Below are 15,221 nucleotides of genomic sequence, written 5' to 3'. Positions count from 1 at the left end.
GTTGAAGGCCACCATGGGAGGAGCACAGGCTGCTGAGAAGAGACATATCTGAAATTACTTTCATGTATTTCTTTTACTCCTTACATTTTAACACGAATATCGGTACTTTCTACTCCTTACATTTACAAAATTGGCTCGTTACTTTAGTTTTAAATAATTTCAGTGGAGTTATCGTTATTATTTTTCGCGTCATCAATACCAAATTCAATCTAATTGGATGGGAATATACGTTGCAGTTGACACACCACCACAAGACAACTCAACAGATTCGGCGGCATTCATTTGCGGCAAGGCATTGCGGCTTGATGGCGGTAACGTTAGCACATAGTAGTATGGACGGCAACATGATTGAAAATTAAGCAGCAAGACATTCCCGGTCATCCTTGGCCTTTTCTGAGAGAGATGTTTGAGATAGTAGGCATCAAGAATAACTCCTGGCAAAGTGCTCTAAACTCTAAAAGTATGGGGAACTTCTTAATTAATGTCTGTTTAGTAATTCTTATTTTATCTTTTCTTTTCTTTCAAGAAGCCATATTTGAGCACACACATACATGTATATTCCTTTAAATTTTAAGGAGATTAAAAAAGAGAAACTGGATCTGTGAATTCTCACAGAATCACAACTGAATTCATATCTTTCTACTCAGTCAGAATCTTATTAACCTGGAGTCCCAGTCTCTGTCACAATAATCACATTTGTGATGTTTTAGGCCTATTGGCAGACATCCATTTAAGGCAATTACATATAAAGAGCCTTTGTTCCATGTCCAATGAAGTTTCTCAGCTTGCACTCTAGTAACATTTGTGTGGTCCAGGTAGCTTTGCATAAAAAATGGTCATTCGCAAGGCTACTTTTACTTTTATATTTTAAGTAAATTTCAAAGCCTGTACTTTGTTACTTTTAGAAGAAGTTAAATCAGTACTTCTACTTTTACCAGGGTATTTTTAAACACAAGTATCTGTACTTCTACTTGAGTACGGGAAGTGAGTACTTTTGATTGAATGAGTTCCCCTTGTAACAGAAAGTGCTTCCAGTCTCTAAGCTACAAATCGTTAAATTAAAGTGTGCTGCAGGTCAATTTCCTCTGGACTTTTGTGGAATGGCATGGAATACCTGCAGAACAGGGACATGTTAGTAGTTCTATACAATTTATTTTGTAGATTAGTGAATTTGTGTGTTTGTGTGTTGTAGCAGTGTTTTGCCATTGAGAACGAGCTAGCATGCTAGCACTAGCATGCTAACGGTTAGCCCCTTAGGCCCCTCGCTTCGGCTAGTGACATAGAAAGCCGTGCAGATTTTGAACAGCTCTCCCGGAGACTGAAGGCAGGACACATTCAGAAACCCGTATCTCACTCAAAACAGCATGGATAGTTTTTTTTTTTCAAAGTTTGTATGCGTGTGGAAGCACCAGAGACACAAAATAACACCCCAAATCCCAGAAAAAGTGATTTTTTCATAATATGCACTTTAAAATAGAGATTACTGTCAGCTCAGATCTATTAAGGCCTGCTCTTTCCTAATCCACAACATTCATAGACACAAATTCCAGTAACAGCTAGTGAATACCAACTGTAATAGCACTTACTTTTAGGCTATTATATATCTGATGATTCTGTATTATGAAACTTACTTGGCTGTATAATAACCTTTCCAATGCAGCTGAGTTTGCCCTCCTTACAGGTGCTAGTGAAAAAAAAAAACTTAAAAATGCATAGGGGAAAGTGGGGTGAGTTGTGCCAGTTTTTACTCAAAGTGACTTTAAAGTGAAGCCATGACAGTAATGCCTTCAACTTAAGGATGTACATATATTGCAAGATGTGGTGCATCCCTGAGAACAATAACTTTGGATCTGAAATAAATTGTTTCAGAAATATAGCTTTTGGGAAAAAAGTGGTCTCGTGGCACAACTTGCCCCTGGTGCGGGGTAAGTTGTGCCTTTGGGGGAATACGTTGGGGTAAATTGTGCCAGTGATTTCCAAAGTAAAACAGAACATTTTAATGTTATGAACTGTAATGCTATATGAAAGCAAGACAAATGCAATATAAAATTACTAATTTAAGGTTTATTTAGATATTGTTGCCCTATTAAACTGTTGGAATAAGTCATATTTTGTAGTTTGGGAAAACGCAAAAAACTTAAATACACAATATGTGATATTTGTGAATCATTTCAGGCAAAAAGGCTTTGGCAATAAATGCCTGTTTACATACATAGAACGCTGTCTGTCAACTATGTAACATATAAGAATAAAGTGACTCGGCTAATTTTATAAACATCCTATTGTGACACTGATCCTCACTTCTTCAGATTATCCCCTGTGAGTATGTACGTCTAGGTGATCTGGATCTGGCCTACTACTTAACATCCCACTTGTCAATGCTGCAGGGGAATATACACTTCTGCTCCCTTCTGGCTATACCACCAAGTTTTTGGGGTGTGGGTAGTTTCTTGAGCACATCACCTCGAGGGATGACTCCTTCATCACTGGCACAACTTAACCCAGGCCCTTTGGCACAAATCACCTTAGACCCACAAGTTTGAAAAACTAGCATGATCCAGCAGTTAAGAGCTAACATCATGCTAACTCTATAGACTCATTGGGTAGCCTGCTAAAGCACTAAAACATGTGTCAAATGTTGTCAGACTTGTCTATAATTGTTCAGACACTACAATCAAAAAACCTTAATCATAGAAATTTTACTTTGAAAGGAAAAAAACTGTTTTTGAGCTAAAATGTGCTTACTTCTCATGCCATGTGTCTCCCTTCTTTGGAGGATGAGTAAAATGGATGGCTTTTCAAAATGATGTGGTCACATGACCAATTTATTCTATGGTTTTCCAAAAACAAGGGGTGGCACTACTTCCCCCCCTGGCACAAATTACCCCACTCTCCCCTACATATAAAACCTTGCAGGAAACTTTCAGTATATCACAAATAGGTCAAATAACAAATATTCACTTGTTTTTCTAAAGGCCCTTATTCCAACTGTGAACAAAAGGAGTGGAAGATCACAACAACTTTGAAAGCAAGAAAAAATGTGTCTTGTGCGGCTGTGACTCAGGTGGTAGAACCTACCAATCCTAAAATCAGAGTGCCCTTGGGCAAGACATTGAACCTTGAATCTTCCCTATGCTGCACCATCATCCCTATGCTGCACCATCAGTGTGTGAATGGAAGTGGCTTTGGATAAAGGCACCAGCTAAATGAAGTGTAAAAAATGTAATGTCTCTTTGTCCCTCCAGAAATGGGTCTTCTTGATAGTACTTGCCATAGCAAAGTCCTCAGTGGATTTAGACACTTAATACACACACACATACCCCAGTTACTAAAGGAGCTAGGTCTTTTAACCGGGTTATGGAAACTCATATTTTGGCTGGGTAACATGGCTTTTGAGAAACCAGGGTATTTCCTTAACTCAAATATAATTGGGTTTTTAAACTGCATGGAAACGCACTGAGGGACTACAACGAGTCAGTAATTGTAATTATGATTGGTTTTGAAACACACAAAATGCCTTTTCATGTATGAGTCAAACTCTTCATTTTCTATATATTAATATAAGCCTACTTCATTACAACATAATGGATTGGGGCTTTAAAAATAAGATATGAGGTGTAACATTTGAACCTACCAAATTCCATATACATCACTGCAATAACACAATAAAAACATTTTCCTACCACAAGACCCCATCCTTGTTGACGACCTGTCCAGGAGGCACCACTGAGCCTTTGTGATAACAAGTACAAGCCTGAGATTGGACACACTTCCCAGTGTCATCCAGATAGGTTCCCTCTGCACAGATACAGCCATCGATTGGCGGGAAAGAGAAGTGACAGCTGGGGTCTGTGGTGCTGATGCAGCAGCAGGTGCGACTGCTGGACGTGACGTTGTAGGAGTAGACCATACTGCTGGGGCATGAGCTAGCATATTTCCCTGAGGAAGACAGAGCACAGAATCAGTCAAGAACTGTGAGACTGTTGCACAATCCTGCCACATGAATATGTTTAAAGGACCATACCAGTGTTATTGTGCTACAATTTTACAGCAAGATGTTTAGCTGTAGTGTTTCAGGTTGTTGAATTTGTTTTTCTTACTCTTCAGGCAGCTACCGGTTTTAGTTAGGGCCCCCAGAGTGTTAGAACTCTATTGCTTTTGGTTGGCTGCCATCTTGTGCCCTATATGCTAGTGACAGGGCAATAAAAACATTGTTGGAAAAGAAATGTCAGCTAAACAAGAATCTTTGAGAGACTTTCTACTGCTGGGCTTGCCTCAACTCCTACTTTATTGTCTTACTGCTTTCATGGAGTGTAGTGTCCTCTGTAGACAAATGGACAATGGTCCCAACTACATGTCACACACCGTGGGGGTTCAGATGGTACAATGGTAGCTTAAAGTAGAAACATTAGTATTTTTGCTAGTTCAAGCCTGACTTAAACAGTCCACTGGGGAGTGGTATGTTGTCATGGGACCATGATAAGGGCTCATTAATATGGTCCCATGGAAACATACCGCTCCCCAGTGGAATCTCAGAGTAATAGCATTCTTGCAGTGTTGCGATCTCTCTGCCTATGCCAGGATTGTCTTTTATCTGTGGAGCTTTTCAACCCTCTCTTTTCTCTGTCTCCCCATCTGTACTAATAACGGTGTCCTCCATAGCACAGTGTTTAGATGAATTCTTACATAATGCTCTGGTTAATGGTTCAACTCCTGCTTGGTAGAGATATTTTTATCATAGTGTTTCAACATTTGAACATTGTAAACTGGTTGTGCTGCCAAAGCTGGAATAGAACACTGCAGATAGTCTTATTGCTTTATTCATAATCAAACAGTGAGCTTATATGTCAGAAGACTCCAAAGGGATGTTACACTATATTACATTTCATCTACTGTTAGTTGCTGGTCGTATTGTTTCACTTGGTTTTAATATGCTTGATTTTGTGTTGGTTTTATTGCTTCACTTTTTGAAAATGTTTTTATTTTGCTATGTTTACTGTAAAGTGTATTTGAGTACTATGAAAAGTGCTACATAAATTAAATGTATTATTATTATTATTATTATTATTATTATTATAATTATTATTATTATTATTATTACTCAAAGCATGCTACTGAACACAGTAAAAACCTTCTAAAGCACAAGTTTCAAAGCACAGCAAGATGTTTCTACAAGGTAAAAACAAATGTATCATGGTCTCACATTGCTTCCATACAAATAAAATACCAAAGGTTTGATTTGGCTCTGTTTCACAAGAACTCATTACTCACCACAGATGGTCGCCCTCCAGTCGGTGAGCTGGATTCCTGCAGCTGCACAGGCATGGACATAGGAGGAGACTGCTGCACACATACAGTCCTCACTTTTCTCACAATTACAGCTATCATACATGCAGTTCTGTGAGGAGACAAAATAAAAAAGCGGTGCAGTGTGAGGTAATGTCAAATGTCCTAAGAGTGGTCCAGGTACAGTCCACAGAAATATGTCAAATCTGTAGCTATGAGTCTTACCTCTTTGTACGAGTCAGGGCTGATCTCTGAGTGACAGGAGGCAAACACTCCCTGAGGGTCACTCAGCATGGAGCACCAGTGATGGGCATACTTCTCTATTATTGAAAAACACAGACCAACATTAATCATTCTGAAGAACCCACAGGGATTACAGAGAATCAAAATGATATCTACCATTATCCAGACTAAGACTGCAGGGAAATGGAATCTGCTGATTTTTGTTTATCAGTTTTCAGCGGTGATCCAGAATGAAAAACTACGGAATTAGATAGCTTTTCTGCTTAGAGTGGAGATTAACATTCTGTGCTTTTTTTATTTTATTTGTTTAAAATCAGCGGAAAATGTTGTGTCCGCAGATTTCGTGTGGCCCTGCTGATAATTGAATATTAATCAATATTGCCATATTCCAAAACATTAATATTCAATATGGGGAAAGTGATCCACATTGTGCCACTAGCAAATATTGCCTACTTTTGAGAGAAATATGCTCTATGCACTTGGGATTTGTAACTTTCACTTACATGCAGTTCTTTTATTAATTACAGCCAATCATGAAGTCCATCAATGACATTTTTAAGATCAATAAAAATATTAAAAATGTTGTTTAAATTTTATCAATTCTCTCAATTTTATTATTCTCTATATGTTTTGAAAATTGATCAAACCTTGAAAATAGGAATACATATTACACACTCCTGTTGGTCTAGGGTAGCTTGACATTACTGCTTCAAACATTTACTAAGCACTTCTGGCTTCATGAAACAAAGAATTACAAAAAAAGATATCAAGGCAACCAGTACTACATCATTGGATAACTTGTTTTTATGTCACAATCCTTACTAGCTTTTTCACACTTACGTTTGATGCATATTTACGTGTTTTTGTTGTAATACTGACTTTCTTTTACAATTTAACAAGCATACATGATATGCCTATGCCCAACATATTTTGCAACAACCAATTGAGATCAATAACGCCATCACTGTTTGAGTTCTGTTGGATGCTTTCATTAGTCTTTCATGTCTGATGGCACATACAGATCTTTTTTATAGACATACCACTGGTCACTTTGACGTAGAGCTGCATGACTGGCTGGAGCCAACAGACTTTTGCACCAGCAGGTAGTAAGAGGACCCTCTGAAGGCGGAGATCCCAGCTAGGGGTTACGAGAAAAGGTGAGGATGGGAGTTTGTTAAAAGGGTGGAAGGGTGGAGACAATGAAATACTATTCATCAGATAGGAAAACAGTTCACAGTTAAGCATATTAAAAGTGAAATATCTAATTTTCTGCAAGCTGTGTTCTTATCCAGGCCAGAGGCTAATCAAATAATGCTAGATCTGCAGTTAAGATGGTCAAGTTGTTGGGGAGGATTATGTGGAAACATATATGTTTATTAGAATCAGCTTCTGTAGAAGTTGGTTAACGATTCTCATGAAATGTGATATTACTGAGCTCATGCTGTTTATATCAGTGCCTGGAATTACTAACATAGTGCCAATCTCTCTCAGTGCCATTTCCATGTTTCTTTTGCACATGGCAGTCATTGTCTCTGTTAACTCTAATGTTGATCTGTGACCTCACATAGACACAAGAGGACACCAGCCACTCCTTTTCATCAGCCAGCAATGGGATTCATCACGGGAGTATAACAGAGTCTAACATACAACACACACTTACACACCCTCTTCCTATACCCTGGCCGACCAGTAGGTGTTGCTAGTGCAACAGCAAGGTCATTGATACAGCCACAGGCAATGATATTCACTGACTGCTGTCAGGAATTAAACCACACAGCTCATTTCATGGTTTTTGTCCCATGGTTGTGTTTAGATGGTAACCCAAGACTTGCAAAAGTCTCGCAAGGTGGTTGAGGTAAGCATTGATCATGATAATGCCTTGAACGGTTAAGGTTAGGATAGGTCATCAGGCAGCGAGTCTCGTGAGTTTTCTCCCCAGTGGCTCCCTGTGGCTTTGACAAAAAATTATATGGAAGTGAATAAGGTTTATTTTCATTGTTGTAGGCCTAAAGTGATTTTTACATTTTTCCTTTTCATAACATTTCAGTAAAATAAAATGTGCATCCTAGCCTACTTATGTCTACGGTACGGCGCCTAATCCTCGGTTTTGAGTTTCCATAGACTAGTTATGGATTCCAAATCCAAAAAAAGTTATGTTAAAAGATGTTTCTAGAACAAGCACACTGCATTTGTTGAAAAGTATTAAGCCGGAGTGGAGAGAGAGAAAACGATTTTGGAACTGCTGCAGAAAGCAGAGCCAGAGCACAACAAATGCAATCAAGAATTGGATCAAATCTCAAAACTCCACTACTGCTGCTAGTTTTTTGGCAACTCAGGAGATAGTAAGGCGTGTAAAGCTGTTCACGGACTGTGAATCCATCAAAGAATCATTCATTAATATAGCAAAGCCTCTATTCTTAGATAATGCTCATTGAGACATATTACTAATGTTGATAGCCTAATTATAAGGCTCAAATATATTTTACGGCTCCATGTCCAAAAATGACACTTTTGATTGTAAAGCAGTGGCTGCAACCACAATATATACATACATCACACAGTGATAAAGATTTATTTTTTAATATAATTTATTAAATTAATATTAATTAATAAAGTAATTTATATTTTATTTACAGTATTTCACTTTACATAATTCAGAAACTATGGAGTATAGAAACCAGCTCTAATTGTTTATTATATAAATGTACATGAGGAAAGATTTTAGGTATTATTTAAACGAGATCAGATATCTTTGGGTCTTACAATGAAACCTTTAGGAACTGAGAAGCTTCAGATGAAGAGAAATTAAGTGTTGATTCACTCTTCATTCACTAATTCAGCTTAACTGTAACTTAAGTATATAGAAAAATCTTTTTCTTCATACAGACAGACAGAGAGAAAGTCTAAGGTGAATAGTGTACAGTGGAGTGTCTCTCACCAGCAGAGAAGGGTAATTGAGCGTAGATGCCATTCACAAAAACCTTGCCATTGGACTGGATTTTGATCACCTTTATATGAAAGGAGATGAGATGTTATTATTTAAAACTTTACAATCTGAGTGTGTTCAATGATAAAAAAAAATAAAATAAAAGTGGACCTGATATTTACTGCGAGGGATGCAATCTAGTTCCAAGATTGGAATATTTAAATACTGAATTACACATATATTGTGTGTGTGTGTGTGTGTGTGTGTGTATCATCCTCACATTAACCCCTCCAGACAAACCCAAGGTAACAGACTTGAGGCAGGTCTCACTCTCAGTCAGTCCACACTGCTCCAGTTCTCCTTGTACCACAAACTGGGATCCACTGTAGTCCTAAACACACAAACACAAAAAAACATTTAACTACTGCTGAACTAAAACGACATACCTGCAGATAACAGTGTATAGGGTAAAGAATACCAGTAGATGTATCAGTGGATGTATCAGTCCCATTTTTATTTTTAAATCTAAGCGTGTTCTATGTATTTTTTTTACATTGTACTGGTTATCTATTGACACAGAGAGCTCATGTGTTGTGCATGGCTTCTAATCTAATATAGTTAAGTAAATATTCTGCTGTTGGCCTAATAGTTAATTCAGAGAGTATTGAAGACAACATTTACTCTGCATTTTTTGGGAAATTTAATTTGAAATTAGAGCAGCCCGGATTATTATGGGATGGATTCAAATGTAAAGGATTTGTCAGCTAAACATTTATTCAATGAACTCTATTCCTGCATACTATAACAAAAATAGTTTTTGAAGTTAGTAATGCTTACACCAAATTCCTACCATACCTACATTATGTAACCTGAAAACAGTAACATCCAACAATTTTGCTTCTTTTTAGGTGGCAAGAGTGAAAATGAGTCATCGTAAGAAAACAATATCAACTTATTCTTATGTTCAACACACATTTTATATCATAACTTATATTTAGTTGATTATTTTGTTAATGTTAGCGAGCTATTAAAACATGCCAATCAGTTGTAAAGTGATACCAGTTTTCAAGCCTTGATCTTAGGTGATTACATTTGTGTCACATATTAGATTTCCCCTTTTACATTTTAAATAGACTGATTTATTATATGGGATGGTACAGAGATCACATTCATACCTCTACTTTCTTTTTTTCCCTTACAACACTAATCACAACTTTCTATTATTAATAGCTTTGATAGGTTGATGGCTGGTATAGGCATGTGTTACCATGACAGAAGTGTGTGTGGTATAACAGCACAGATGATGATTTGTATTACCTTAGCCAGCACATAGGAGCAGTCCCCATCGAAGGTGTAGACTTTTTCATCGAAGGTGTTGATGTGGGCTCCTCCCTCCACAGAACAGGTTCCTGGACAGTTCTCCTCCATACACGTCCACTGGCCACTCGCACACACACTGTCAGCACACACACTGTCAGCACACACACAAATTAATCTTGAAGCAACATTATGTAACTATTTAACCTTAAAGGTCCCATGGCATGACAATTTCACTTTGAGGTTTTTTAACATTACGATGCATTCCTCCAGAGTGCCTATGGTGCCCCAGTGGCTTGAAATGGCGATAGGTGTAAACCGAGCCCTGGGTATCCTGCTCTGCCTTTGAGAAAATGAAAGCTCAGATGGGCCGATCTGGAATCTTGCTCCTTATGAGCTCATGAAGAGCAAGGTTACCTCCCCCCTACCAGAGAATTTGGCCCATCCATGAGAGAGAGACATCATGGCTTTCAAACAAGCAAAGTGGCAGTTGGTCAAGGCCACACCCCGACCCTCTACCTTGCCCCCCCCCTCTCTCCTCCTCAATAGCTACAGACACAGAAATGGCACATACTAAGGAAAGCTCATTGTGGGACTGGATCTAGATGCTGTAATTCTGCACCAAGACTGAATTTCAGGGAAAGAGACTTCAGATACAGTATTGGGGGAACACTAAGGTCTATATAAAAGCCTCCAAAGAGCACCATGTCATGGGACCTTTAAATAACAGCTTCAAAATCATTTTGATACTACACTGACTTGTGATTCCCCCACTGAGCCCTAAACGCCTATTCTCGCACTATGTATGATCTCCTGGGAGAAGTGCTTAACTAAAATCAGTGGCAATACAACACTGCTACATTTGAATCGTCCCATAATAATTTGGGCTGCAAATCAAGGTTCCCCAAAAATGGTGAGTAAATGTGGTCTTCAATACTCTCTGAATTGACTATTAGGCCACAGAAAAACTGAAACTGGATCATATCTTATGGTCTCTGGTTTTGAATCTGATGTCCTTCAGCTGTTCTGCCTCGACTCAGGGTGATTTACAGAGTTGACCTTTTACAAAAACACCTATTTCAGTCGCCAGGAGCAGCGCCGATTAACGTTGGTACTCTCCTTCGCAGCCGAATTGATGCATTTGCATGCATACAGAATTGAGACTTTTTGCACACCAATATTCACTCACATCCACTTATAATCACTTATAATCCCACTAAGGTACGTAGGTCCACCATATCCATCCTGTCATATGTATAAAATATGTGCAATTCTATGGAGTGTTCTGTTACATGCAGACAGACTGATATACTGTAGCCTATATCATACCATTTTTTTGCAGTTACTGGAGTAGGACTCCCCCAGTCCATAGATCTTGCTGTTGTAGCTGCAGGAGCACTCGTTTAATCGGACACAACCCTTTCCGTTTAGGGTTTTTAGCAAAAACTCACGGTTTTCCATCGATAACCACTGAGCCCTCTGAGAGCTCCACTACTGAACCCTCCAGCTTCATAATTATGTTTTTGATGGTGTGATGGTTGCCAGCCTCCTGTCTTCTTATCTGGATGTTGAAGTCCTTGTAACTGCTCCTGCATGAAGAGGTCAGGACGTAGTTGCAAGTCGAGTGCAACTGGAAAACATCTCCATCAAAGGTCTTGAAGTGGAAGTTACCCCACGTACTGCAAACCTGGCCATTGTGGATGGGATTCACACCTACAAAAAACAGATCAGACATAACACTACAACAGCAGCCATGTTTTACCCAGGTATTTACCTACATTAATAAATTGTCACACATAAGAAAACAGTTTACAGTTATTAACCAACAAACTCACCTGTTAATTTTTCCGGAATCTGGGAGGAGAAAGTGTTCACAGCAGACTTTGCCTCTGTTGAAAAAAGTAAGAGTTATTTGTCAAGTAATCAATAATTAAATCTCAAACTACATTAAACACAAACCGGCTGTAGCACATGAGTAAACATGTTAAAAGTTAACAGTCCCATTTGTTATATTTTTCTGGCTGCCTAATGGAAATGAATATACATACCGCTGTGCCAAGCAGCTACGATGGCAGACAGGGTCAGCCACAGCAGCTCGTTTGCCATAGCCATTTGCTGATCCACAGAAACTCTGAGGTAAGATGGGAGAGCAGCCCAGCTCTTTATAGCAGGGGGCAAGGTCTTAATGTGGCAGGTGAGGGAGTGGCAATCCCATAGCTTTACATGGTGATTCATGCTGGACTGCTTGTCCCATTTATTTCCATGGTCCCTGGTTCACTCCTTGTTAAACAACTAATATGAAGGGTGAGGTCACAGAGCATGCAAACAGATGCTCGCTCTACATTATCTCTTACTTAGTGACTGCCGCTTATTTTTACAATGTCTATTTAAGAGATGTTCTAATTGTTATTATTTTCATACTTTTATCTCAGCCGTTTGGCCCACTTATTTCTTTTATTAATTGATTGTTTTATCTCATGTATTCTAAAACATGGCAGAGGAAGTCTTAAGTATTAAGTGTATGCATGTCTGTAAGGCCAAACGAAAATTTCCACTGAGTGGACAATAAAGATGTCGAATCTGCTAGTGTGGAATCCATGTCCACATTGATGGCCAAATTAACCAAGTGGCAACCTCCGGGTCTGAAAAATGAAGCCAATGCGGTACATGCGTTCTTTCTAATGTCATTTGGTGGGACTCAAACCAGAAATGGTAGGTACATATTAGGGATTGACATTTTAAGAAATTTTCATATTCCAGTATTCACATTAAATTATTATAGACTACTCGAGTACTCTAACATAAGAATAAGGTCCACACTGAGGTTTTGATGACATCTTTAAGGACAGTGGGATCATGGGAGTTGTTGTCTTTATTGTTAAACAATCACCATTGCCGATCTGACATGATTCAGGCAGAAATAATGTTCATGGTGAGTTCATGTATTAAAGTTTTATTCAAGTTTTATATTCTTTATGTTTTAATATTTTGAATTGTCACCTGCTGCCTTAGTTTAGTGTTTTCTATTACATAAATAAAGACAGAAGGCTCTAGAGCAGGGGCGCTGTGTTCATTAGCGCGATATGGGTGACACACTACCAAACGGGTAAAGGAAGGGATTTTTTTTCTAACCAATACTATTGGCAACAGTCATTGTCGGTGTTCTAATCTAGACGTCTGATCTGCCACTAAATGTCCAATCAGGCTAAAGCCGTGCTTCAAATGGCCCCGCCCCTTTTGGGGTCAGGTTGAAAATCGCCCCAGAAGTCTCTCAGACTCTCATGTAAAATAAATTTTTTTCAAATATCAGAGCTTTCAATACTATCTATGGGTTCCGGGCATAGACAGTATATAAGAATGGACCAACAGATCCCGTTGCTCTGGACGGAGACCAGTGAAGGATATTAGAAGCACTTTTCCGGTGAGCGCTGAGCGTTACTGCGCAGCCTCCAACTGAGAGAGACAACGAAAATGTGACGTGAGCAACCTGTCTGAAAGTTGTAAGTCTTCTGGTAGCTGTGCCAAGAGAAATCTCAATCATTCCAAATCTTGCAGAGACGGAGAATGTAGATATATGTAAGTAGATAACATGGGCACAGGCTAATTATTGCTAACTAAAATGATAGTTAACATTAGTAATTAAACCTAAACAGCTAACGTAAGTCGAAACTGCCTGCGACTTTCTCCTGTACTACACGGTAATTCCTCTACTATGCAACAGTAAGTCGCGTGGTTATGACACAATCGTTAGCCTATTTTTACAAAAACGTCTGCTACGGAGCCATAATGTGAGGTACAAGGTAATGGAGCCTTTTATACATTGTCGTGTTTCTTTAGAAATAAACAATGGACAAATAGTCTTTAAAAGCTTCAGATGTAAAGTTATTCGCTGTCAAAGTGACGTCAAAATGAATTGAAATGTCAGTGGGATGCTAACGGGAGGTGATCGCTTTGTAGCATCAAAATGGCGCCATAGGAAGTTCGAGTTCTGAAGTGAAGCTTATCCCCTTGGTACCGGGAGGGCTTGCACTTTTACGTAACGTAACCATGAACGTAACTAAGAAAAGAGCGGGTAGCAGCGTCAATCAATTCACATACTACTGTCAAGATGGCTAGCGTTCAGTGCAGCTCAATAATTGTTTCATTGCCAATTTATCTTGATTCATTCGTCGACTAAAAGGAACTTCTTTCAAAGATGAAAGAAGTTTTAGACGGCGAACAAATCAAGATAAATTGGCAACGAAACAATTAGGACCTCCCAGACCAATTTTAATCATTCAACAGGTTTCTACTAAAGGGTGAAATCCTACACCCGAGGATTTTCCAAAAATTGGTACGAATGAAAAACCTGGCTAGCAGGCTGTGACGTAGCCAATGCAGTCTTCTGCTACCCCTGCCTACTCTTTTACCCTGAAGGCGGCACGGCAGACAGCACTGCTTGGACAGCGACTGGTGTAACAGACATGTGTAACGGTACAGATAGTTAATGCCCCACATCTCTTGTGACAGGTGTATCACCCTATCAGGAGTAGAGCGTTAAGGTCAAGGTAGCCTATCCGGTGTGAGGGGGGTGGGCAGGGGCGGATTAAGGTGGTCAGGGGCCCCTAGGCTGCTCTTTGTGTGAGGCCCCCATTTAATCATTGTGCTTTACTGGAAAAATGTATTTAGTGCCATACATGGTCCACATGCAAATAATAATAATAATAATTTTAACTGACACACACACACACACACACACACACACACACACACACACACACACACACACACACACCAACTACCACCACACCACATAGGTAAAATGAGAAAACTACATCATAAAACTAACATCAACAGAGACGTAAGTGGAAAGAATACCAGATATTATCCTCTGCCACCACAGCACCAAAACAATTTCAATGAAAATGTAACTAAACCGCAAAGCAGCAGAATTCCCTGGATTCACAGTTCAACAGCAAGCTGTTAATCACTTTTATCTTTATAAACCAACAGGTAGGCTAAGGAGTGCAGAACACCTGGTTTTACTGAGGCAAAATCACAACATCAATACCAGTGGTGGAAGAAGTATTCAGATCTTTTACTTCAGTAAAAGTACTAATACCATACTGTCCTGCATTGAAAATGTTACTTAAGTAAAAGTATGTAAGTATCATCAGGAAAATGTACTTGAAATATTAAAAGTGAAAGTACCGAAAAATCTTCATATTTTTTAAACAAACCAAACAGTACTGTCAATCAACTAGTGTTTAATAGTATTCATCTCAGCTGACTTGTAGGCTGTTATATTGTTGGCTAGTTTAGTTTAGAATCAAACATCACATTTTATAAATTACATGTGTTTTGTGTGCAGAAATCTTAATGTGTAAAGTAACTAGTAACTAAAGCTGTAACAGATGAATGTAGTGGAGTAATTAAAGTAACTAGTAACTAAAGCTGTAACAGATGAATG

The 15,221-nt window shown here is 38.8% G+C and overlaps 2 protein-coding genes across 3 annotated transcripts in view; both read right to left on the bottom strand.

The window, feature by feature from the left end:
* Window positions 1-15,221, bottom strand: part of LOC114554979 (mucin-5AC-like) — a 108,041-nt gene that overhangs the window by 72,422 nt on the left and 20,398 nt on the right. Inside the window, exons 3-4 of the mRNA XM_028577102.1 lie at window positions 11,608-11,661; window positions 11,224-11,485 (exon numbers count right to left, since the gene is read on the bottom strand). Coding sequence (XP_028432903.1) covers window positions 11,224-11,485; window positions 11,608-11,661 — 316 coding nt within the window. The remainder of the gene's footprint in view (window positions 1-11,223; window positions 11,486-11,607; window positions 11,662-15,221) is intronic.
* LOC114561963 (mucin-5AC-like) lies at window positions 5,520-11,311 on the bottom strand. 2 transcript variants are annotated; one of them, XM_028588182.1, is made up of 6 exons: window positions 11,102-11,311; window positions 9,773-9,926; window positions 8,736-8,846; window positions 8,468-8,537; window positions 6,570-6,667; window positions 5,520-5,606 (listed from the first exon to the last, which is right to left on the bottom strand). In XM_028588182.1, the coding sequence occupies exons 1-5, from the start codon at window positions 11,140-11,142 to the stop codon at window positions 6,576-6,578; spliced, it is 468 nt and encodes a 155-aa protein (XP_028443983.1). In that variant the 5' UTR covers window positions 11,143-11,311; the 3' UTR covers window positions 5,520-5,606; window positions 6,570-6,575. The 2 variants fall into 2 exon arrangements, with proteins under 2 accessions (XP_028443983.1, XP_028444063.1); XM_028588262.1 differs by having other exon boundaries at window positions 9,773-9,911.

The sequence above is a fragment of the Perca flavescens genome, chromosome 1 (assembly GCF_004354835.1).
Source record: "Perca flavescens isolate YP-PL-M2 chromosome 1, PFLA_1.0, whole genome shotgun sequence".
Classification (NCBI taxonomy): domain Eukaryota; kingdom Metazoa; phylum Chordata; class Actinopteri; order Perciformes; family Percidae; genus Perca; species Perca flavescens.
Note: the sequence above shows the minus strand (reverse complement) of the source record. Positions and strands in the feature narration are given on the sequence as shown.

Bases quoted from the DNA above. Each gene is read 5' to 3' on its own strand.
- LOC114561963 (XM_028588182.1), bottom strand. From the start codon at position 11,142: ATGGACTGGGGGAGTCCTACTCCAGTAACTGCAAAAAAATG. The intron at 9,927-11,101 runs GTATGATATAGG...GTGTGCTGACAG, and splicing joins CCAGTAACTGCAAAAAAATG to TGTGTGTGCTGACAGTGTGT. The intron at 8,847-9,772 runs GTAATACAAATC...TTGTGTGTTTAG, and splicing joins GCTCCTATGTGCTGGCTAAG to GACTACAGTGGATCCCAGTT.